The sequence below is a fragment of the Brassica oleracea genome, chromosome C8 (genome assembly GCF_000695525.1).
Source record: "Brassica oleracea var. oleracea cultivar TO1000 chromosome C8, BOL, whole genome shotgun sequence".
Lineage (NCBI taxonomy): Eukaryota > Viridiplantae > Streptophyta > Magnoliopsida > Brassicales > Brassicaceae > Brassica > Brassica oleracea.
Genome location: NC_027755.1, coordinates 1,233,151 through 1,256,165, shown reverse-complemented (window position 1 = coordinate 1,256,165; position 23,015 = coordinate 1,233,151). Strand labels below are relative to the sequence as shown.

General features: G+C 37.9%; 7 protein-coding genes and 1 non-coding gene across 10 annotated transcripts; 2 read left to right on the top strand and 6 right to left on the bottom strand.

The window, feature by feature from the left end:
- Nucleotides 1-594: 594 nt before the first annotated feature.
- LOC106310861 (calmodulin-like protein 7) lies at nt 595-1,409 on the bottom strand. Its single transcript, XM_013748092.1, has one exon. The coding sequence runs from the start codon at nt 1,240-1,242 to the stop codon at nt 787-789; it is 456 nt and encodes a 151-aa protein (XP_013603546.1). The 5' UTR covers nt 1,243-1,409; the 3' UTR covers nt 595-786.
- A 2,346-nt stretch (nt 1,410-3,755) lies between these two features.
- On the bottom strand, nt 3,756-3,827 carry TRNAT-UGU. Its single transcript has one exon. It is a non-coding gene; the product is annotated as a tRNA-Thr (tRNA).
- A 273-nt stretch (nt 3,828-4,100) lies between these two features.
- Nucleotides 4,101-9,534, top strand: LOC106308168 (protein EFR3 homolog). 3 transcript variants are annotated; one of them, XM_013745302.1, is made up of 20 exons: nt 4,101-4,285; nt 4,371-4,534; nt 4,995-5,069; nt 5,150-5,265; nt 5,365-5,479; nt 5,553-5,681; nt 5,753-5,800; nt 5,887-5,987; nt 6,065-6,261; nt 6,333-6,622; nt 6,706-6,855; nt 6,958-7,197; nt 7,280-7,429; nt 7,553-7,628; nt 7,742-7,869; nt 7,950-8,120; nt 8,389-8,529; nt 8,603-8,737; nt 8,817-9,020; nt 9,103-9,534. In XM_013745302.1, exons 2-20 carry the CDS (start codon nt 4,397-4,399, stop codon nt 9,253-9,255), a joined length of 2,757 nt encoding a protein of 918 aa, XP_013600756.1. In that variant the 5' UTR covers nt 4,101-4,285; nt 4,371-4,396; the 3' UTR covers nt 9,256-9,534. The 3 variants fall into 3 exon arrangements, with proteins under 3 accessions (XP_013600756.1, XP_013600757.1, XP_013600758.1); XM_013745303.1 differs by lacking the exon at nt 4,101-4,285 and having other exon boundaries at nt 4,453-4,534; nt 5,182-5,265; XM_013745304.1 differs by lacking the exons at nt 4,101-4,285; nt 4,371-4,534; nt 4,995-5,069 and having other exon boundaries at nt 5,165-5,252.
- Nucleotides 9,535-9,646: 112 nt separating this feature from the next.
- On the bottom strand, nt 9,647-11,124 carry LOC106310997. Its single transcript, XM_013748227.1, has one exon. It carries the CDS (start codon nt 11,092-11,094, stop codon nt 9,787-9,789), a length of 1,308 nt encoding a protein of 435 aa, XP_013603681.1. The 5' UTR covers nt 11,095-11,124; the 3' UTR covers nt 9,647-9,786.
- Nucleotides 11,125-13,277: 2,153 nt separating this feature from the next.
- Nucleotides 13,278-17,368, bottom strand: LOC106307508 (probable E3 ubiquitin-protein ligase ARI5). Its single transcript, XM_013744488.1, has 15 exons — nt 16,951-17,368; nt 16,461-16,585; nt 16,210-16,318; nt 16,024-16,114; nt 15,682-15,854; nt 15,496-15,600; nt 15,320-15,408; nt 15,129-15,236; nt 14,943-15,033; nt 14,756-14,845; nt 14,371-14,418; nt 14,112-14,183; nt 13,921-14,014; nt 13,698-13,824; nt 13,278-13,619 (listed from the first exon to the last, which is right to left on the bottom strand). Exons 1-15 carry the CDS (start codon nt 17,125-17,127, stop codon nt 13,439-13,441), a joined length of 1,680 nt encoding a protein of 559 aa, XP_013599942.1. The 5' UTR covers nt 17,128-17,368; the 3' UTR covers nt 13,278-13,438.
- A 177-nt stretch (nt 17,369-17,545) lies between these two features.
- Nucleotides 17,546-19,106, bottom strand: LOC106309570 (INO80 complex subunit D-like). Its single transcript, XM_013746625.1, has 2 exons — nt 18,482-19,106; nt 17,546-18,073 (listed from the first exon to the last, which is right to left on the bottom strand). The coding sequence occupies exons 1-2, from the start codon at nt 19,036-19,038 to the stop codon at nt 17,809-17,811; spliced, it is 822 nt and encodes a 273-aa protein (XP_013602079.1). The 5' UTR covers nt 19,039-19,106; the 3' UTR covers nt 17,546-17,808.
- Nucleotides 19,107-19,341: 235 nt separating this feature from the next.
- On the top strand, nt 19,342-22,169 carry LOC106312203 (chitinase-like protein 1). Its single transcript, XM_013749622.1, has 4 exons — nt 19,342-19,532; nt 20,265-20,682; nt 21,227-21,386; nt 21,467-22,169. Exons 2-4 carry the CDS (start codon nt 20,295-20,297, stop codon nt 21,885-21,887), a joined length of 969 nt encoding a protein of 322 aa, XP_013605076.1. The 5' UTR covers nt 19,342-19,532; nt 20,265-20,294; the 3' UTR covers nt 21,888-22,169.
- Nucleotides 22,170-22,325: 156 nt separating this feature from the next.
- LOC106312204 (uncharacterized protein At1g05835) lies at nt 22,326-22,913 on the bottom strand. Its single transcript, XM_013749623.1, has 2 exons — nt 22,766-22,913; nt 22,326-22,691 (listed from the first exon to the last, which is right to left on the bottom strand). Exons 1-2 carry the CDS (start codon nt 22,842-22,844, stop codon nt 22,369-22,371), a joined length of 402 nt encoding a protein of 133 aa, XP_013605077.1. The 5' UTR covers nt 22,845-22,913; the 3' UTR covers nt 22,326-22,368.
- Nucleotides 22,914-23,015: the final 102 nt, after the last annotated feature.

Below are 23,015 nucleotides of genomic sequence, written 5' to 3'. Positions count from 1 at the left end.
GAGACTGGTATATGGTTGAGAGAGATTTTGGTTTCTGGAACAAATTTTCCGCCTGTATTGTAGCTGAGCGTGGGCGCGCGTCCGGACTCCGATTGATGCGGGGTTAGCGGCGTTGGCTTCGTCTCGTCAAGAGCTTTATTTTGGTATCTGGCTCGTCGTCTGGATCCACCGAAGTTGAGGGATAGAGCTGTTTGAAGTTTGTCGGGAATTAGGGTTTTTGCTGCTCGGATTTATTTCTGGTTTTTAGGGTTAGGGTTTATGAGAGCAACGTCGTGCTGATAACGTGTTGTAAATGAAGTGTTGGGGAAATACTTCTGTTATCATTACTGTCGACCAGAAGGTCCATATATATATAAGGTATTAGACCGTCATAAGGTCATGTTTATCTTAACAAGATAAGGATAAGGATAAACACTATGTTACAGATATACATGAAATATATACTAGATAAACACATAGTCTCTGGTTGTCTTTATTATGTCCCGGATTGGGCCTGCAGTACGGGCTGGTCCATGGTCGATCATCATTTGGTTTATAACAGTTGAGATATTTTTAAGGAATTTTCTCTAATATTTTGTGATGTTCTTAATATTAAAGCACAACCAAATGTCTTTGATCCACATTGTTACACATGTTATCACGGTAACATATTCCGAAGACAATGCTATAATGCCGGAAGAAACAATAGAGAACATTTGTTTTTTTTTTCTCTTGTGTTTTTCATTCCCTAAAACAATATAATTAAATCAAGAAGAAGAAAGAAACACAATAATGAAAAGAAAAACATTAGCCCAAAGCGCTAAAACCACCTCCTTTCATCATTTGTCTAAACTCCTTGAAGTTAACTCTACCATCACCATCTCCATCCACTTGCATAATCATCTTCTTACAATCATCCAACGTCTTCCCTTGCTTGAGCCCCAAGGACGACAAAACCGCCTTCAACTCATCCACCGTTATGAACCCATCTCCGTTCTGATCAAACACATTGAACGCTTCCTTCATGTCCTCTTCTTCCTCCTCTTCCCCTTCCATGATCGTCTTGTAAAGCTCCTTGAACTCGTCTATGTCCACACACCCGTCGCCATTCACGTCTATCTTTTCGATCATTTGCGTCAGCTCCTTGTCGGGGATGTAGATCCCGAGGGTTCGCAGCGTCTCGCTCAGCTCTTTATTCGTGATGGAACCGTCACCGTTCTTGTCGAACATTTGGAACACGCGTTTGAGCTCTGTTGAATCCATCTCTTTGATAATGTTTGTAGGGTTTCTTGTGGAACAAGAAAGGAGAATGGTGAAGGCTCCGCGAAGCTGAGAAAGGGTTTTCCGGGAAGATCTTTTTTACCCTTTCATGGCTTCTTGGAGATTGAGAAGAGAAGACGATTCAGAAATCTAGGAGGAAGTTTAAAAAGTCAGAGAGATGAAAAGAGATATATTATAGTAAGCCAAAATTAGGGAGGGATTTGTCTTTTTGGTTGATATTATTATTGGTTGAGAGAAAATTTTGGAGGGTTTTTAATGGATACAACTCTCTTACTTCTGAATCAGATATAATATAGTTTTGATTTTATATTGGAAATTAATTAATTTGTTTGATTTGATTTTACCAGGCAATTAAAGCAAGGAACATATGTGGTTCAACTTTCAAATAATATAGTAATCTAATAGATTTTTCTTATAATTTTATCCTCTTTTTACCTTATCGTAGGAGATGTAATGTGTTCAGATTTCCGAGTTATCGTCGACTCCATGTCTCTATGCATGTACATGCAATTGCCATTTTATGTTATGATTTCAGGTTACAACATGTCAGCCTGTTAGTTAGAAAATATATAGCCATAATGTATCTTAAATAGGACACAAACCGTAGGATTCACTTTTTCGAATCTCAGTGATTTAGCCATGATGAGTATAGCCAAAATGCTGTATATATATGCTAGATTGTAAATGGTTGGAAACTATGGAGTAAGCTCTCCACATTGGTTAAACGTATGGGTCTGATGAGGACCTCAAGTCAGTAGCTCGACCACCAACTCATGATATCAACCATACAAGCTACATTGGAGCCAGCAAGCAGCAGCGACATAGGTGCATTCAAAGATGAATATCTTTGCAACCATGAGGATTTTGAACGTGAAACCACTTGATATAGATTCTCATCTCAACCATAGCACGCGGTGAATTGGTCTAATACAAAAAGGAGTAATGCTTTAGGAGATATGCCAGTTACAAGTCAGACTATCTACACTGCATCCGAACTGGTTCTATTTAAGGAAAGTAATTCTTTGATTAAGGAGTGTGCAACTCAAATTCACGTGTGGAAACCAGAAGATCATTCATTACATCAAAGATTACTTGGAGAGTTGTTACCATGCACTAAATCTTACTGGATCAGTCAGATTCTTCACCATCTCAGCTTGCCATTTTTGGAGCCGATTTGCTTTAAATCCCAACGGCTCTATCCCTTCAGTCTTGCAAATCATTTGGCGATTTTTTTCATCAACCAGAAGCTCCCAAAGACTCCTAGGATCTTCCCAAAGTTGTCCAGACACAAGCAGCTCATCCTTTGGCAGAGATTCTTTCATATTTGTCATATAAAGCCTAACGGCTAGTTTTCTTATTTTCAGCAAGTTTTCTGTTTTTGTTGAACTCTCCAAGCTTTGTACTGAGCAGTATATAAGCTCATTAGATATCACATTGTAAGACATGAATCTTTTATCTAAAAAATAATAAACTTTTCAGTTTCTTTTCTTCAAAGTCTTTGTGTCTTTGAGTTATCTTGATCATCAAGCCTTGTGTGGATTCACTTGTCTTAGTGATTGGAGACTGAGACTGCTTGTGGAATCAGACTGTTCTTCTTCGTGGTTGATTGTGGAATCAGTCAACACCCTGTTCTGTCCGAGGTCATCAACATCAAACTTGCCAGACTGAAGGAATAAAGCCGTTGGGATTTAAAGCAAATCGGCTCCAAAAATGACAAGTTGAGATGGTGAAGAATCTGACTGATCCAGTGAGGTTTAGTGCATGGTAACAACTCTACAAGTGGTCTTATATGTAATGAATGATTGAGTTGCACACTCCTTTAGCAAAGAATTATTTTTCTTAAATAGAATCAGTTCGGATGCAGTGTAGATAGTATGACTTGTAACTGGCATATCTCCTAAACCATTACTCCTTTTGGTATGAGACCAATTCGCCGCGTGCTCTGGTTGAGTTGAGAGTCTGTAGCAAGTGGTGTCACGTTCAAAATCCATATGGTTGCAAAGATATCCTTCTTTGAATGCACCTATGTCGCTGCTGGCTCCAATGTAGGTTGTATGGTTGATCACATGAGTTTGTGGTCCAGCTACTGACTTGAGGTCCTCATCAGGGTCCAAACACACCTATTTCATCAATGTTCAAACAATTAATGTACTAATTAGGGCGAAAGTTGTTGTTTACTATATTAAATTATAAGTCGTTTTGATAAATAGTTTCTTGAAGAAAAGACAGCTAACAAAAAAAAAAAAACTAAAACCCAATGGAGTGGTGAACCACTATGGGAAACCCAATGGAGTGGTGAACCACTATGGGTAAAAGTCGCCTAAATGTGTGCGCCAGATGATCAAAGGAAAGTATCAATAAATATTTTGTTTTGATCAAAGAATCCAAAAAATCAATCTAAATGGAAATAAGTTGCGTATGGTTTTCACTTAGATATGTTTCAATTTTATTGAGGAAACACAAAAAGGATAATTTAAAACCTTGAAGAAAAAAGGTGCCCACACGCAGGATCGAACTACGGACCTTCAGTTTACAAGACTGACGCTCTACCACTGAGCTATACGGGCTTTGTTGGTGATTTCAATAATTATCATTTTCGTTCACAACTCATCGATCGACATCAAACACCGGTTGTGCGGTATTTGATTTATATGGGCCGATACGTGAGGCCTAATAGTTGTATCTTCAAAATTAAGACCGTAATATCGCCCGGCCCGGATCAAATAAGCTCTGTTTGCCTTATCCAGACAAGATGTTACAAAGGGTATTTAAGTAAGTGTCTCAGACTGGAAACTTTCCGACATTAATGGCGGAAAGACAGAGAAGAGAAATTTAAAAAAACTTCTTTTTAATAATGAAATAAAAGACGAGAGAGAGAAGAGCGAAGCCACCTCTGAGAAGGGCTAGCGGGATTGCATTTATCTTCGCCCCCAGCTGCCTCTCTCGTCTCTCGTCTCTCGTCTCTCGTCTCAGCTCCGGGTTGAGATCTCGGGAGCTACACACTGAATTAGGGTTGCTGCTGGGGGTACATTTCTCTTGATTTCTCTCGTCTTTGTGAATTATTCTTTCTTTTGGTTTCTAGTTTTAACTCAAATGGGAATTACATTCAGGGAAGAAGAAGAAGAAGAAGAAGACAATGGGGGTTATGTCCAGACGGGTCTTGCCCGCCTGTGGTAACATCTGTTTCTTCTGTTGTCCTTCCTTGAGGGTTAGGTCAAGGCATCCTGTTAAACGCTATAAGCAAATGCTCGCCGATATTTTCCCTCGTAATCAGGTGTCTACTCTTTTACATCAATTAAAGTTTCAATTTTTATTTTTGTTTTGTTCTAGTGAAGATCATTTAGATTCTTTAAGTGTAATTTTTCTTCTTCTTCTTCTCGTTTCTGTTCAGTGGTATCAATTAATCTTGTTAAAGCTTCAATTTTTTTTTTTGTACTAGTGAAGATCATTTTAGATTCTTAAGTGTATTTTTTCTTCTTCTTTTTGTTTCTGTTTAGTGATTATTTAGAGGGATTCCAGTTTTTGGTACTAGTCTTGTTGAAGTTTTATACTTGTTGATTATTAGTAACTTAGGCTGGAGATTATTATATATTCACTATTGCGTAATATCATTTTTTTACTTGAGATTCTTAATGAATATATACATGTTTCTTACATAACTCTTTCGAAAAATTTAATGGTTTTAAAAAAAAAGAGTTTCAACATGTTTTGTTTTCCATGTTGTGATATTGTAGGATGCTGAGCCGAATGATAGAAAAATAGGCAAGCTTTGTGAGTATGCGTCAAGGAATCCTTTACGAATCCCAAAGGTGTTTTGCATTTTTTTCCTTAATTTAAAATTTTATCCTCCTCATGTGTTGCAGTCTACTTCCCTTTTTTCTTTTGACAGATCAATGAATACCTTGAGCAAAAATGTTACAGAGAATTGCGAAATGGGAATATCGGATCAGTTAAAGTCGTCTTGTGCATTTACAAGAGATTGCTTTCATCATGTAAGGAGCAGATGTGAGTTAGTAGTATTACTTTCTTCATGATAAAACGTGGTTTGTGTGTGGCATATTCTTGTTACTTAAAAGAACTAGTTTTATTATTCTTTCTTTGTAGGCCTTTGTTTTCCTGTAGTTTGCTAACCATTGTCCCAACTCTTTTGGAGCAAACAAAAGATGTTGAAGTTCAGATCTTGGGTTGCTATACCCTTGTTGACTTTATAACCTTACAGGTACATTTGATCAATAATTTTAGGCATCATGGTTACATACTTGTGATGGTAACACATTTGTCTATATATACAGACTGAGAATTCACACATGTTCAACTTAGAAGGTCTAATCCCTAAACTTTGTCAACTTGCTCAAGAAATGGGGGATGATGAAAGATTACTCCGATTACGGTCTGCAGCAATGCAGGCTTTGGCAATCATGGTGATAGTTTATTAACACATCCTATAAAAATGGATATGTTCAACATGTTACTAACCAATAGTCATTGCTAGGCATCTTTCATTGGTGAGCATTCCCAACTATCAATGGACTTGGATATGGTAAGTCATCGGTCACTTTTTAAGTTTTTGTCCGTCTATTACATCCTGTAGTTAGATTATGAACCTTTTTTTTCATTTTGAATTAGATTATCTCTGTGATTCTTGAGAATTATATGGATTTGGAGAAGGGTCAAGAAGATACAAACGAACTTAATCCTGTGACTGACTATAACTTGGAGAAAAACATGTAAGGCTTGTCACTTTCTTTCACTGGAAGTGCAAATCATGTATTTGGTATTTGATTTATTAGTTTAATCAATTCAGGGAGAATTCGAAGAGCGCTTCATACTGGTCTATGGTTTGCCTCTGCAATATAGCCAAGTTAGCAAAGGAAACTACAACTGTTCGTCGTGTTCTGGAACCGCTTTTGAATGCTTTTGACAGTGGTGATTACTGGTCTCCACAGAAGAGCGTTGCCCCTTCTGTTCTACTGTTTCTGCAGTCTCGTCTGGAAGAATCAGGTGACCAGAGATGATATTTAATTTGCTGTCTTTCCCGGATTTTTAACTGACTAATGAAGTGTTTAAAGCAGGAGGGAGCTGTCATGTGTTGGTATCTTCTTTGATCAAGCACTTGGATCATAAGAATGTGACGAAGCAACAAGGTATTCAAGTTAACATGGTTAAGGTAGCCACATGCCTTGTGGTGCATGCTAAGCAGGGGGCTTCAGGAGCGATGACTGCTGTAATAGCTGAGCTGATTAAGCACTTGCGGAAATGCCTGCAAAATGCAGCTGAATCGGATCTCTCTGCTAATGAAACGAAGCAGAACTCTGAGCTTCAGCATGCTTTAGAAAATTGCATTGCGGAGCTCTCAAAAAAGGTTAGTTGGAATCTTTTCTCTTCTTTAGAGCTTTCTCTTCATACACAACCCCATAACTGTTTTTTGTTTTGTTTTGGTTTAAGGTTGGGGATGCAGGGCCTATTCTTGATATGTTGGCGGTGGTTCTTGAGACTATATCCACCAATGTATACGTTGCTAGGACCACAGCATCAGCCATTCTCCGTGCTGCACTTATAGTATCAGTGGTCCCAAATGTTACTTACCACAAGAAAGTAAGTTAGATATTTTTTTTTTTTACTTCAACTTTTGTTTTTTATATTTGACTGTTGCAGTAATTGTACTGTCTTAACGGATTTACTGTGGTCTGCCCCCAGGTGTTTCCAGATGCCTTGTTTCACCAACTGCTCCTTGCGATGTCACACACAGATTGTGAAACTAGAGTTGTGGCACACAGTATATTCTCAGTTCTGCTTCTTGGAACTCTTTGTTTGCCTTGGTCAGACCAACATAAGGAAACCTCAGATGCTGTTGAGGAATCCTTAAACAGTGATCAGTATAAAGATGTAAACCACACATCCTTGAGTAGCTTAAAGGATGTAGATGGTGGCATTAAGGTATGAAATTTGATATTAATTGTCACTTTTATTATTGTATTTGATAGTGAGCTGACTACAGTGTGGTTTCATGCTTTTACAGTCGCTATGTTCACTCAGACTCAGTAGTAATCAAGTGAATATGCTCCTTTCATCCCTATGGATCCAAGCAACTTCCACCGGGAATACCCCTGCGAATTTTGAGGCTATGGCCAGCACGTATAGTACCACTATTTTGTTTTCACTAGCAAAGGTTAGTCAAAGCATCTTATGCTAAATTGAAAAAGGACCTTACAGCTTTCTATTGTAGTCTTTCAGATTCAAAATGTACTTATTTTTATAAAATTATATCTGATTTGGTGATTGCAAATGGCAGAGATCAAAGCACATGGCTCTGGTGTGGTGTTTTCAGCTAGCATTCTCTCTTAGAAATCTCTCGCTGAATCAAAATGGTAAGTTAAAAGACTGTGATTAGTGCTTTTGCCGTCTATTTATAAATTACCTACTTTGCTGGCTTTGATATAGTGCATCAACTCTGACATATGTTTCTGGTATGATTCTGAAGGAGGTTTGCAGCTCTCTCGTAGAAGATCGATCTTCACATTTGCATCATACTTGCTCATTTTAAGTGCCAAGATCTCCAATATACCTGAGCTAATTCCAATAGTCAAAGAATCTTTAACTGCTCAAATGGTGTGAGCCTTTGTTAAATATGGTATCTGTTTGTTTTCCTTTTTTTAAATCTCTTGTGTCATGTCTTGATTCTTGAATAGGTTGATCCTTGTCTTGTTCTGGAAAGAGATATCAGACTTCGGGCTGTATGTTCTGGATCTGAGACAGATGATAGTGATGCTCTCAACTCGTCAGTGGTTGTTGCAAATGATAGTCGCCTGAAGGATATCGTTATCACTCATTTTACATCGAAGTTTCCGACATTATCCGAGGTACTTACCTAGATTTAAAATGATAAAATGGTGCATTCGTTCATTTTAGTTCTATTATTCTTTGGTGGAAGTTGTGTTTAATCAGCAGATAAAGCTGTGTTGAATATAATAGAAACCATGAGTTTAGTTCCTAGTCTTTTAGCAGTGAAGAGATTGTCCTAATGCTGTGTTTGGTCAGTGTATCCAAAAGTCTCTTGAGCATTCCGAACATCTTTTTGCAATAATCTTCACATTTTTATGAAAATGTTTTCATGTGTAATGCTCTTAGGAGGAGCAATCAAATCTGAGAAAGGAGATTAACTCAGATTTTTGCCGAGATGATGCACACCCTCTTGTTGCACCATTGTTCATGGATACAGCTGGATCTGATTCTCCTCTTAATCAAATAGAGCTTCCAGCTTTTGAAGAGGTACAATGTCTTCATTAGGAACTCACTTCAGGAATCAGTTTCTTATTGCAGCTGTGTTGATTGATCAATTCAGGTTGAGCTTCCAGCAATAGTAGCATTCGAAGGCATTTCCCCGGGTGTTAGTGGGAGTCAGTCTGGCCACACAACATCATTGTCCACAAACACTAACCCTGTAGATGTTCTGAGTGTCAACGAGTTGTTAGAATCGGTAATATACATACACTCAGTACTTCATATTAATATCTATTGGCCTCCTCTGTGATCCTCTTTTCATTGGTGATGTGTAGGTGTCAGAAACTGCTCGGCAAGTTGCAAGTCTCCCTGTTTCCTCGCTTCCTGTACCTTATGACCAAATGATGAACCAGTGTGAAGCACTTATGAACGGTAAGCAGCAAAAGATGTCTGTTCTTAGAAGTTTCAAACCCGAAGCAGCCAAAGCTATAACTTTCTCTGAAGAAGATGAAAAGGAGGAAGTCTTTCTTCTCAAGGAGGTGAGAGAGAGTTTGTTTCTCTGTTCTGTTGACATTAATTATCCTCCCATCAACTTTTTGGTATTTATTTTGTGTGTTGCAGACAGAAGAAGCTAATGAAGATGATCAGAAGGCACTGGCACCAGTCCAACCTCAAGGCCTGCTCGCATCCTGCTCACACGGAGTGGAACAAGATTCGTTTCGGTTACCTCCTTCAAGCCCCTACGATGAATTTTTGAAAGCAGCCGGATGTTAAAACCATGCATAGAAGGTATATATATATAGACACGACACACACACACACAAGGCATAGTATAATATAATATGATCAAGTGTGGTCTTCTGCTTCATATATTCTTTAGTCACAATCTTGGCTCTTTCTGGAAGCTACTATGATTGTGGTAGTTTAGGATCCAGAACTATGATTGACCACTCAATGTTTGTGTCTGATTTGTTCTGAGCTTGGATTTTGTATGTGACAAATGGAATAAATGAGTCAAAAGTAGTTTGATGGAGAATATTAGTAGAAGATATAAAGGTGCAAGTTCAACTTTACAAGAAATCCTTCTGATTACCTTATGTTTTCTTGGGCTTTTAATTATAGTCTTAGTCTATATTCCACACATTTCCTCCATTATTACATTAACAAAAACAGGCTACAAAGCTCTTGAACTCTCAAGACTTATCACACTCGATGGTTGTTTTATACTCCATGAGAATTTGATCTTAAACTCAGTATAAAGAGCCAATGATATAATCAGGACCAAAATATAAATCTCTCTTAGTTTCAGAGAGAATCATCAAACAAGAAAGTGTCAGAGTTAAACTCTGAATCTATACCCTCTCTACCCTTAAACTCGCCAAGCCCCACCGCTTTTTCAATTGAGAAATCATTCAAAAATGCAAAATCATCTTCCAACATTGTCTTGCTTCTGCGGTTAATCAGCTTTCTAGTAGTTATCTCCGCTTTGGCTCGTTCTTCCGCAATAATCACTTCTTCAGCAGCTTCTATAGGTACAACCTTTGAACATGGTTTGCTCGATTTTCTTAACCTTGATGGCAAACTCTTGTTCCTCTTCACACAGTTCCTGATGGGCTCGTTCTTGTTGCTGCTCTCATTTTTCTTGTTGCTGAATGTTCTTTTAAGCTCTGGAATCTTCTTGGATGTGTTTGTTACAGGACCATTGAACACAAGCTTTTTCTTACACCCGTCTTTGAGATCTACTTTTCTTGCCTGGAGAAGTTGTGCTCCCATGGATCTTGGGGAGGAGTTACCTGAAGACATTGTGGCGTTCAGTAACTTCTTTCTCCGAGGCGACATTGAGAAATGCTTCAAGATATCCTTTGGTGTCCAGTCAAATCTCTGCTCATACGGCCAGAAAAGCGGCTCATCAACTTTAGTAATGCTCTTAGATTCCAACACCTCTGCACTTATCTCATGAGCCAAAGAAGGCTTCTCTGATTCAAGTTGTGAGAAGCTGACTTTCTTCTCTGCACTCTCCTTGCTGCTCCTTGGGATTCTACAAGGGTCTTTAGCCGAAGCTGCATCTTGATGATTCAGAGAATTTGCAAGGTTTGATAACCAAGAGACTACACTATCATCAACCGAGAAACGAAACGCAACAGATAGCCTCCGCTCTTCAAGAAGAGAAGTAGGAGACGCACAATCTGAAGATAACCATATGGAATCACTATCATCAAAGCTTCTCCATTTTCCAAAGCTCTTGTTCGTCCTACCACCACCACGATCATCAATTTTTTCCCGTCTTGGTGATGATGGTTTGGTCCTTGTTTTGATTGTAGCATCTTGAATCTTCTTTGCTGAAGTTAACTTCATGGATTCATAGTTGGTAGAACCTGTTGATTTAGATCTCGGAAGCAACTTGGGTTCATTGTTTCCTCCTCCTGTACTTGTTGCATTCTTCTTCTTCCTCATGGAGAAAGATGAAGCCACCCTCTTCACAAAGCCTTTGGACCCATCTCTCACATCCGTGAAAGCCATTGATGATCCTTGAAAAAAGGAACAGGAGAATATACGTTTCAGGAAGTCACAAAGACTGCTATAGGTTGAGGAGTACATGTTGGAGAGGATCATTGAAGAGGATAATGACACACTAACCACTAACTTGTTGGAGGATCTGAAGGAGTCAACGAGTTGTGGCTCTAGAGAAAACACACAAGATACATAGTTGACCTTTGCATTAATCCTTCGCGCTTTATTAGCAAATATTTTTCTATTAATATTAATTTTGATGTAAGTAGGTTATTGGACAGAACGTTGTTATCTTATGACCTTTGTTAGTAGGTTGCGTTGACCAATGTTAGGCTACCATGTCAGCATTTTGTAAAAGAGCCAAATCTTCAGTTATTGTAATAACAATATATTTGTGGCAAAGAGTTTTAGAGGTGTTATTCAATAAGTGAATTTAAATCAATTATTAATGTTTCGTAATCTATCAAATTTTAAAATTTTAAGGGGTGTCATTCAATTAGTAATTTGAAATAAAAAACTAATGTTTTGTAATCTATCAAAATTTTAAATTTTAAGATAGTTTAATGGATTCTAAAATCTCCGCAGTATGCATTGGATTTTGAGTTCAGTCATTTGTTCATTAGACTTCATAAAAATGATTTGAAATCAATCCAAAATACAAAGAATTTTAAAATCTTTAAAAGTTGAATAACACTAGATTTTAAAACTTGGATTTAAATCATTCTTTGAATAACACTAGATTTTAAAATAGAATTTATAATCATCATTTGAATAATAATGGATTGTGTTTAGATTTAAACTTCATTAAAATACATGATTGAAAATAAATTTTAAAATTGTTGAGAATATTCCACTGTTATCGGTACATAGATTCTCAAAATTTGCTAAAAAAAGATTCTTGATATTTAAGTAAACTCTATTATTAATGATCTTCTTCAATGGTAATTAAGGGAAATATCTTCACGAGATGAAGAAGAAAGCTACTGGTATCTGTCGCTGTCTGTTGAAAATTTGATTGGTGAAGAAGAAACTCTGTTTGTCTGTTATCTTGTCGTCTACGTCTTGGGATTCTGTGAGTCAACTGAGATAATCATCTGAAGTTTGCAATGAGACATAAAGATCTGTTGAATGAATTAATCAAAGGAGAGATTAGTCTGCTTGATACGTCTTTTCATGTTTTGTTGAAGACACCAGAAGTACTTGATTTACCCAACAAAAATGCATGTTTCATGAAGAAGATGAAAGAAAAAAGAACTATGCTTTGTCATCCTAACACTGAGGTTTGAGGTTCCGAGGGAGAAAGTTTTTAAACATACATTTGACCGCTTTGCAAACTTTCAAGAGAGGAGTACATCAATCTTATTGCAAAGATCAATGTGTTGTTCTATTCAACACTGACGATGTTAATGATCTTCTTCAATGGCAAAAGGAAGTATCTTCACGAGATGAAGAAGAAAGCTATCGTTATTGTCGCATGTGTATTTGCCATGGTGTATCTTGGTTTTGCATTCATCAATGTTCATAAAGGATACTGCACTAGCAGAGCACGACAATCAAGGATCAAATCTCATATTCTCTCAAACCCAAAAATTTAACTTCACCTATAATTTATTTTATTTTTCTTTATTTTAATTCGAAATCTGATAGAAATCCAGTTAACTTTTATTGAATTCATTTATTGATGTACTATTCCACTAAACCTCCCAACTTTCTTATTGATTTAAAATCCAATTAACCGTTATTGAATTCACTTATTCCCAATCCCCACTTTTGTTTCTCTTTTTTATTCTATTTCTCTTTTGTTTCTCTTTCTTTTTATATTTTTGTTTATTCTCTTTAGATTTTCATGTTATTCTTCTTTATCATTTATTTTTTGTATTTTAAGTTTTCTAGAATCCAAAAACACATATATCAAACTAGATACCAGATGTAAAACTAAAACCCATAATTATAGTTTTACTACGTTATAATATCAATTAAAAGTACAACTTGTTAAAATCGTATAACTTGGTATAATTAGGCTCTAACTATATCAAGTTTTACGTTGTCAAAGTACAACTTAATAAAACTTTATTATACTAAAATTTACCTTGACAACGGCACAACTTAATACAACTTCGTATTTGTATAACTACTTTACTAAAGTTGTACCACAAAATTTCAAATCTAAAATTTTAAAATTGAAAGACAAACATAAAGACAAAATCAGAATTGTTTTATTTCAATAAGAGTAGAGAATATGCGAGATTAAGTAAAAGCATTTAAGATTAAATTTTATATATTTGATTTTTTTTATTGTGTGCGTGTTGCAAGTTAAAAAAAAAAAGTACGCACCAATCTGAACATTAATTATGTCTATATTATGACTTTTATCAAATAACATTTTTACAACTACAGAACGATCTAGTAGAGGGATTGTAAATTTGTAACTGAAACCCGAGAGACCTCAGTTTCCGTCTAGGTTTTTGCTGGACCCGCCACTCTTGGAGCTTCCTTTGCCTTTCCCACCGCCATTTGTCTTGCTAGATTTAGTGTTTGTTGATTTGCTGCTAGCCCCTTGCGTATCCACATCAGCAAGACCATTCTCCAGAGCTTTCACCAGATTCTCAAAGTAGGTTTTCGTTATGCTGTTAAATACACAACACAAGTTTCAGCCAAACCTATCACAGTGTCTTAACATAGATGCACCAGACAGGGACAGTTACCTGGTCAAACCGGTCAGTTTTGTCCGGAAATGATTGAAGTCATCTGAAGGGCCTTCAGCAACTAGAAACACCTCCAGTTCCTTCTCTACGCATTTGTGGAGCCTCTCCAAACCTGACTCAGCTTCCCCTGATCAAAATCAACAAGAACAAATTTTAAACTTCAAGGGCTCAGCTGACACAACTAGCTTTTCCAGAAAACAATCAACAATGTGAGGATTCTGACCTTGCAGATACTCAAAAAATTGTTTCTTATCGTGATCAGGTAGATAATAACCATATGCATATGTCCATTTCAGTACCCGTCTGCATTCAATGATCTGTAAAAAAAGGTATACATTAAACGTGGGAACATTCAAGAGATGTTGTTGTACATTAATCTCATTTTTATTTAACTGTTATTATAGATGTGCTAACCTGAAGCCACGCCTCTGTGATGCACTTGAGCTGAGATTCTGGTGTGCCATGTATGTCACTAAGCTTCTCAAGCTAACAAAACAATGAGACAACAGCATGTGAGAATTTAAATACAGATTAGTGTTGCAAATAATAACAAAGGGAATAGCTGTTAGCTAATATCATTCTCCACTCCAAAGAAGATTAAGTATCATTCCATAGATAAAAGATTAACATGGAAACAAAATTGAATAATAACAGTAACAACAATTCTTCTTACCTTCTCCGATCTCGCTTTCTCCAGATCCACCATAGCTTTTTGCCTCGACTGCCAAATCACACGAGAAACCTCTTAACATACGGTAGAAAATAATGTCTTAGAAGCAGTGCAGCCAAGCAGTAAATAGACTACACTACAAAATAGTTTCTCAACCACACCCTTCACATGGTTCACATTTTCAATGTCCACAAAAGCCAAGGCTCACAAATAGGAAAAAGCAAATTGAAAATCCAAGTTCGCTCTAGCATGCTACCATTTTTTTAATCATGTCAAGCTCATTATAATGCCATTGCTATGGTTCTTCCAAACAGCAATACTAATAGAATGTAAAGAACACTTCAAGCTTTCAAGTGTCTTCAAATAAATATAAAAAGAGCATACATACCGTTTGATTGCTTGCCCAGCGTTCATAATAATGAGTGTATCTCTCTAGCGAATTTTTTGCCATCTCTCGCCTCTTTTCAGCCTCATCATACTAAGAAAACAAAATTCAATTGATATCAATACTAAAAAAAGTATTAAAGAGGATACCACAACAAAATTATCAAAGAAGTAGACAAGAGGTCCCTTACCCGTCCTTCTTGTTTACCCGCCTCATACTTGTTACAGGCATAAAAACCACCGGTTCTTTCCCCATGATCTGTCCATGCATTAAGGCATAGCCTAAAAGATTCATATGAACAAGAACAAATCCAAAAGAGATCAGAGAGAAGCAAGCTTGCAATCCAACATTGCAGAGATAAGGATAAAGCTTTTACCAACAAAACTCATATTTACAAGGTGGTGTGCATGTCATGTGCATGCATCCATGGTTCTTTTCAATTGGCCGCTTACACTTTGGACAAGGCTTTGAATTGGCAAGTATCCTGTGTAAGAGGAATAAACATATTCATGCAAAGATGTACGGTAGAAATAAACAGAAGATAGGAAGAAAGAACAAGAATAATACCAGTTCATATTTTCCGATTCAGCGCTGTTCTTACGTATCCACTGTGCAACTGTCTCACAATCCACAGGGCGGTGGGCCTCTTCAGTGCACTGGAAATTTCAGATTTAACATAGTTCCAGATATAAGTTAAAATTACTAAACAGTCAAGGAAAGTAGATTAGTCACCAAGAACTTACATTCCAACAAAAGCTATGTGAGCACAAGCAGGACACATCATAACTACCAGTTCCTGCAGCAAAATCAATTGCATGCTCACATCCTGGAGCGGGACACCATTTCATCTAAAGCAGAGGAAAAAAAGAGCGACATCAAAACAAGACAAGCGCTTATCGAAGGCAATGTTATCTTAGACTGTCTTTTACCTTTCTGTTGTCTTCAACATAAGATCTAATAAAATATCTATAATACTTCTCCTTGTCTTCCTTGGAAGCCAATTTTTCGAACATATCTTGACCGACAGCAGCAGGACAAGAAGGCTCGGGACACTTTAGCATCAAGCACCCTGGGCCACCGTTTATGGTTGTACTGATATAACCTACACAAGTGTACAATATAAGAGGGAATGCATAAAGAAGATAAATGTTCTAGCAGAAAAAAAGAAACTTATCAATTAAACTTATAGACAAACACCTCTGATAACCGAAATGCCAAGTAGATAACAATAAGATAAAATCCAAAAATATCACAAACCAGATGCAACCTACCAGTCCAGCATGTAGAGCAGAAAGGATGACCACATGCAACCGAAAGAATTTCTTCAGGAGGAAAGGTTTCAAAGCATATTCCACATGTAAGCTAAAACATCAAATGCGTCAGCGAAACGTTGAGTTACCAAGCGAGAAATATGTAGAGAGAAAAATACTCAGAGTCGACAAGTCAAAATGAATTACTTCTCCGCTATCATCAGGGGTTGGAATCACAGGTCCATCCAATATGCCAACGGTTTTACGAACCCTCTCTTCATCCGCAAACCATTCATCATGAACTTTACTAACACTCCTAAAATGACACAGGAGGCATGTACATTAATATATGTTCTCAAACAACCAACCTAATATAGTCCGTCCATTTAGAGTAGCAAATATAGGAAAGAGATAGATTGATAACAAAATCATATGGTTACATGTCAAGGGAATTATACCAGTGATAGTGAAGGAGTAAAATGCTTGCTTCAACCTCGCTTATGGAGAGTACCATGGAAACTTGTCCAATATCATCCTTCTGATGCCTGCGGATATCTTCTTCCTTGAGAACAACATAATTTACCTAGAAGACAGCATCATTACAACAAAAACATAACAGATAGAAACCAATCAGTCATGCAGTAACTCCATGGTAGATAGCCAATACATAAAGAATCTAGCAACCACTACACTTCTTCCATCAAGCTATTACACAAAGACAACAATCAATAGCTACACATTTCCATCAATGAAACCAAATTGCCTCAGAATCTAAAGACTAGACACTAGACACCAACCTAAGCTCAAAAAGGTAACAAGATAGCAAACTTTAATAGCTTATACTATCAAATGGAGTAATCAAATAAAGAGATTTAATTACCCTAAACAGAACAAAACCCAAACACAAACACAAACTATATAAAATGTCTTTTCCTCAACGAACCCAACCTGAGATCGATGCGATGCGATCATGACGGAGTCGTCCACGTCTTCCTCCACGAACCCGTAATCGGGCTCACCACCATCGCTGTCGTTGTAATCATCGGTCTCGCCGCTGTAAAAGTCATCCTCCTCCTCTCCCGATTCCATGTCGTGGTCATTCAGCAGATCATCCTCGGAATCCATGATCGGCGATAATTCTCTCTAAAGGCTTGAGCTTTGTAAGAATCAGACCAAACCCTTTGTTTCCCTTTGTAGGTAGCTGCTCAAGCTAGGGTTTGAGGTTTCGTTAACAAAAGAAAAAAAAGGTTCCTGCTGCTTTATAAGATAGGAGAGAGAATCTCTCGTAAAGGAAATTTTAGGTAAGATTCTGAATCGCTGGGTCCGCGATTCAGATTAAGACTTCTACCACTCTCGGCTTGAGTCGATTGATTCAAGTTGTAGGTAAAAATGTAATCCTTTTTCCTTTTTAAATGTTATTAACAGTCGTAAATTCTTTATTGTATTAGTTCTGTCTTTAGTGTTTTTTCTGACATTAATCTGTATTTTTGTATAAAAAAGTTTAATGTTTTTGGGTATTTATGTTTTGTCTTTAGGGAAGAAGAAACTGTAATTAAGAACTCCATTAACGGCAAAAATAGAGTGAACAACACAAGACATTGCTTTGCTAAAGATTAACAAAGAAAAAAAAAACATCTACAACATCTCCAGTGTAGCCAAAGACTTGCACTACAAAACCAGCTTTCTACATGATGATGATGCATACTTGATTGCAGTATCTATCTCTATCCACAAACTAGGAGCCACTTATCTCACCTTCCATTTTTGCACAATCGTGGAAACAAACTCTTTTTAACTCTTGTCCATTTAGCTCGTACTTTCTTCTTTGACAAAGCTTTTTAGATTCCCCTCTCTCCGTACAACTTTTCTCTTTGCTTGAATATGATGCACAAACGCAGCTACTATGTCATGGAGTTTCGGTGGAGGCCTATTTGTTGAAGAAGCATTATAGCCAGCATCTTTCAAAGCCTTAGCTACATCCTTCTGCGCTTTCTGAAAATGCGCATTACACAAGGCGGGAAGGGTCGATGCGAGTGTTGGCTTTGGACACGTTATTGCTTTCGACTGAGCTCTGCATATACCAGAATATAACAACAACAAGTTAGTATAGAGCTGGTATAAGTAATCATCACATGCTATTTGCACTTCAAACACACAAAAACAAAGACGGTCTATATAAAGTTAGAACTTCAGGAAGATCTAACTACATCAAAAGGAGAAAACAGTCAATTCCATTACACGCAAAAACCAAAGCAAGTTACTTTCAGTTCTCCTAACCCTATCTCTATAGCAAAATGGAGACAATAGTAAAGTCCTTATTTGGAAATTACGGTTTCTTTTTCCATTACACTCAGACCAAAGCAAGTTACTTTCAATTCAGACAAAGCCAGTATGAACCAATTGATGTTTCACAGCATCACAAACCAGCAAGATAAATAACTACGAATCAAAAAAAGTAGCGAACTTGTTGTGAACTAACTTCTTACTGACGAAAGTGCAAGAAGTGTAAAGCTTCTGTTTTTTATCCGACAAGATATGAAGCGGACAGTAGTTCGTGAGTGGCATAGCCTTTGACTTGCACCCATTACCACAAGCCACACAGTTAACGCCACCATTGTTGCTGTTGTCTCCGCTACCTTCAACGGCACCAACTTCATCCCCATCATCAACCTTACGTCTCTTGTTTTGGCGATGATGATTCCCCTCTTTGAAAGGACTAACACCGTACTTCCAGTAATACTCTCTGTGTTGGGCCTTGAGATCCTCCATCAGGGCCCAGTAATGGTCTCTGTAGCATTTAGCTAGCTGCTTCAGGTTGTGCGATCGCCGTCGGAGAAGCTCAGGTCGTGTCAGGTGGGTGGAGGCTCCGAGGATTTGATCCTCCGGTGACATTGTAATCGGTGAGAGGCTTGTGCTAGGGTTTCGAAATTGGGATTCTTCTGATACAGAAGCTTTCGTGTGGATTGAGGCGGCGATGGTGAACGGGTGCCTTGGGGGTTTTGAAGAAGATGGATTTTGCTTGGAAGTAGAAGCCATTCTCACGGCGATGAGAGAGAAAGTCTTGAGGAGGAGGAGGAGGAGGAGAGAGAGGGGGGGATGAATCGCCCGCCTCTTGGATATTTTCTTATAACATTCACGAAAAGGCCTGTCTTATAAGCCCATTGGGCCGTACAGATAACCCAAAGTCTAAATCGTATTAAACGGTATCGAAACGGTTTGGTTGGTTAAACATTGACAGGTCAGCTGTCGGTGGAAGGTGCCACTTCACTTAAGTCGGGCCCAGAACACGCACCAGCCTGTCTTCTCATACCGACACCTTCATCTCACCAAACGCGATCTTCACCGTTGATTGCACTCTAATCCAACGGTTGATAGAGACCGCTGATCCGTCACCAGCTTTAGTTTAATCCTTCGTCTCCTTACGCTTGAGAATCTCTCAATTTCACGACAACGAAGCAAGAAAAAAAACTAGGTATTGTCCCCCGTTGAAGCTCATCGGTCTCTCTAGATCTAGCTTATTGGCATTACAAGTAAGCGCTATTACTCTAAGTACTTTGCGTATTTTGGTAGATAGTCACAGCTAATCTCGACTCTGTGTAGCTGATTCATTATTGATTTCGTGATTCTGATAAAATCTCTGATCAACATTCACGTTTTGAATTCTTCACAAGTTCTATACTTGAGATTCTAATCTTGTACATCATCCTTCCCATTTTTTTTTATGATATCTGTTAATTTATCTTATCCAAGTTGCTGATTAAATTCTACATTTGCTGATTAAATTCTACATTTGCTGATTGTAATATTTTCGAGCTTTAATTCGATTTAATGTGTTTGGTTTTAGCATGTTCTCATACTTATTGTTCAGCCTAGATCTGTATATATGGTTAGAGGTTAAAATGTGTTCTCTCCTTGAGAGTAAGACGTTGAAGTTCATTTCTTTATAGCATGTTCAGGAGTAACACTTGCTTGTTAGGAATAATGAAATAAAAAGTTTCTATTTTTTCAGACAATTCAAACAAGAAAGCCTGTCTAATTCTTTTTTTTATATGATCTTGTAGCTGAGACTTGCTCATATCTCTTGAGATTTGAGATTTGTTTTTGGTTTTAGTATATGGTCAGAATTTAAAATGTTTTCTTGCTTGATAGCATGTTCAGGAGTAATATTTGCTTGTTAGGGAGAATGAAAATAAAAGTTTTTAATTTTATCAGCCAATTCAAACAGGAAGCCTGTCTAATTATATTTTTGTATGATCTTGTAGCTGATACTTTACTCCATAGTTGTAAAAGCTATGGTGACGATCCGTAGCGCGTCAGTCTTTATCGTAGTCCTTGTGGCTGTATCAACCCTGGCTTTGGTTGCAAACGGGGAAGACAAAACGATCAAAGTCAAGAAAGTGAAGGGAAAGAAGGTGTGCACCCAAGGATGGGAATGCGTCTGGTGGTCTGAGTACTGCTGTAACCAGACGATCTCGGATTACTTTCAGGTGTATCAGTTTGAGCAGCTCTTTGCCAAAAGAAACACTCCTGTGGCTCATGCTGTTGGTTTCTGGGACTACCAGTCTTTCATTACCGCGGCTGCTCTCTACGAGCCTCTTGGGTTTGGCACTACTGGTGGAAAGCTCATGGGACAGAAAGAAATGGCTGCGTTTCTCGGTCATGTCGCCAGCAAAACGTCCTGTTAGTTTTCTTCCAAACTCTTAATGCTTGATTACAGTCAATAATTTGAAAACCGGACCAGACATTAATGCCGGGTCAATGATTGGACCGGTTCAACCGGGTTTAAAATTTTAATCTAATTTTAATGTATAACTATAAAATTATTTTAAGAAAACTTTATATCATTGTTAAAATCTAAAAATCATAATATAAAACTATAATGAAAACTAATATATTTTGATTTATATTAAAAACAATATGAATTTTTATGATTTTTTTTTTTTTAAATTGCATTTTTTTAGTTTTTAAACTTGAATTCGAGAAAATTGGGTTTTAATATTGAATTGGGTCACTGGTTTTAGCGAGTTTTGCCGGTTTTTGTTCGGGTTTTCCGGTTTAATTCAAATCCGATTTTTAAGACAACCCCAACCCAGAACTCGAGCGAGGCCGGTCGGGTTTTCAAAACACTGATTAATGAATATATCAGAGCTATCTTAGACTTCGTGGTTTCTTTGTTGTAAGCAGCTTGTCAAAAGCATGAGTGTTACTGTCTTGTCTTATATAGGTGGCTACGGAGTGGCAACAGGAGGGCCTTTAGCTTGGGGTCTGTGCTACAACAGGGAGATGAGCCCAAGCCAATCTTACTGTGACGAGTCCTGGAAGTTCAAGTACCCTTGCAGCCCTGGAGCTGAGTACTACGGACGTGGTGCCTTACCCATTTACTGGTAATGCATTTCTCGTCTCTAGCTCAAACGATTCACATTCTTATGTGTACTCAAAAGGATTCACTTGTGTTTGTACAAAGGAACTTCAACTACGGTGCAGCTGGTGAAGCACTAAAGGCCGATCTCTTGAACCACCCCGAGTACATCGAGCAGAACGCGACGCTTGCCTTCCAAGCAGCAATCTGGAGGTGGATGACACCGATCAAGAAAGCTCAGCCTTCAGCTCACGACATCTTTGTTGGAAACTGGAAACCGACAAAGAACGATACTTTGTCCAAACGTGGACCGACTTTTGGTACCACCATGAACGTCTTGTATGGAGAGTACACGTGCGGTCAAGGTGACATTGAGCCGATGAACAACATTGTCTCGCACTACTTGTACTTCCTTGATCTTTTGGGTATTGGAAGAGAAGACGCTGGGCCTAACGAGGAGCTCAGTTGCGCTGAGCAGAAGGCATTTAACCCTTCAACTGCACCTTCCTCCTCCTCCTCCTCGTAAGTCTCCAACACTACTCATACTTCCTCCTATTGCCGTTGTTCTCAAGTCTCTTTGCTTTAACTCGACAAGTGTTATGTAATAAGTGAAATTGCTTGTGTGCGCTTTTTTGTCTGTAGAACTTATGCAAACGAAATTTTATATTTTTTCTTGTATGTAATAACCATATTCAATTATGATATTTGCCGAATGTGTGTAAAAATAGAGAAAGCAAGGAGACATTAATGTGTGATGTGACTTGTGAATGATGTTTCTATTCGTTTATAAAATAAGTTTGGTTTCTCATGGAGTCTCCTGTGTTCTTGGTGGAGGATGAGATCATCTCACCACAACCATCTTATAGCTTTTATAGTAAGAGACAACTTATAGCTTCTCTTTTGCACATAGATTCAACAAATAACTAGCTCAAATGGTAAAAAAGGTGGTTTGAATATAGATTGATGAGCAAAGAGAACTACTTTTATTGATTTATTTTATTGACGATTCACTCGCATTGAAAAGACCAAGAAAGAGGACTTAGAGCAAACTGATACGAGCTGGAGTAGTTAAAAGAGAGTGTCTCCATTGGGCTCAACGGCAAGCCGTCGTTGACCACGCAGTTCCCTGCGGAAGAGGAGAGAACGCGGAGGAGCGTGGGGTCCACAAGAGACTGAGGGAAGCCTTGGCATTTCAAACGGAGGTTGATGATTGGACACATTGGACATTTGTTCATCACTTCAACTCTGAACTTCTTTCCTTCTCCCAGCTTCACCTGCGTCTGTCTCACCGTTGGTTCGCTGCTTCTGCTGTCACATTTTTCTCCAAAACCTACATACAGATACATCCACCATTCACATGTGTCTGTATATATATGGTTACAATCCAACAAGTTATGAAGTTACCTGTTTGAAGAAGCAAGAGAGCAAGAGATGACCAAAGAAGGAACTTGAGAGAGATTGACATTTGGACACAAGTAGACATATGAACTACAGAACTATTGAGTATAAATACACACACAGTATGTATGTGTGTGAACTGTGAAGGAATGAGTCAAGAGATACGACCAATAATGGTCACATGCATAGAGAACCAAATAAAGGTGGGAAATAAAGTTAGCACACTACCAAAGGACTTCTTTCTTCACGTGTTTTG

Excerpts from the sequence above, each read along its gene's own strand:
- LOC106308168 (XM_013745302.1), top strand. The coding sequence starts at position 4,397 with ATGGGGGTTATGTCCAGACGGGTCTTGCCCGCCTGTGGTAACATCTGT. Across the intron at positions 5,480-5,552 it reads TTGACTTTATAACCTTACAG|ACTGAGAATTCACACATGTT; the intron begins GTACATTTGATC and ends CTATATATACAG. Across the intron at positions 7,870-7,949 it reads AATCTTTAACTGCTCAAATG|GTTGATCCTTGTCTTGTTCT; the intron begins GTGTGAGCCTTT and ends ATTCTTGAATAG.
- LOC106307508 (XM_013744488.1), bottom strand. The coding sequence starts at position 17,127 with ATGGATTCCGAGGATGATCTGCTGAATGACCACGACATGGAATCGGGA. Across the intron at positions 16,319-16,460 it reads TTACTCCTTCACTATCACTG|GAGTGTTAGTAAAGTTCATG; the intron begins GTATAATTCCCT and ends GTGTCATTTTAG. Across the intron at positions 15,237-15,319 it reads GAATCGGAAAATATGAACTG|GATACTTGCCAATTCAAAGC; the intron begins GTATTATTCTTG and ends CCTCTTACACAG.
- LOC106310861 (XM_013748092.1), bottom strand. The coding sequence starts at position 1,242 with ATGGATTCAACAGAGCTCAAACGCGTGTTCCAAATGTTCGACAAGAAC.
- LOC106312203 (XM_013749622.1), top strand. The coding sequence starts at position 20,295 with ATGGTGACGATCCGTAGCGCGTCAGTCTTTATCGTAGTCCTTGTGGCT. Across the intron at positions 20,683-21,226 it reads TGTCGCCAGCAAAACGTCCT|GTGGCTACGGAGTGGCAACA; the intron begins GTTAGTTTTCTT and ends TGTCTTATATAG. Across the intron at positions 21,387-21,466 it reads GGTGCCTTACCCATTTACTG|GAACTTCAACTACGGTGCAG; the intron begins GTAATGCATTTC and ends GTTTGTACAAAG.
- LOC106312204 (XM_013749623.1), bottom strand. The coding sequence starts at position 22,844 with ATGTCTACTTGTGTCCAAATGTCAATCTCTCTCAAGTTCCTTCTTTGG. Across the intron at positions 22,692-22,765 it reads TCTCTTGCTTCTTCAAACAG|GTTTTGGAGAAAAATGTGAC; the intron begins GTAACTTCATAA and ends ATCTGTATGTAG.
- LOC106310997 (XM_013748227.1), bottom strand. The coding sequence starts at position 11,094 with ATGATCCTCTCCAACATGTACTCCTCAACCTATAGCAGTCTTTGTGAC.
- LOC106309570 (XM_013746625.1), bottom strand. The coding sequence starts at position 19,038 with ATGGCTTCTACTTCCAAGCAAAATCCATCTTCTTCAAAACCCCCAAGG. Across the intron at positions 18,074-18,481 it reads TGCACTTTCGTCAGTAAGAA|AGCTCAGTCGAAAGCAATAA; the intron begins GTTAGTTCACAA and ends TGGTATATGCAG.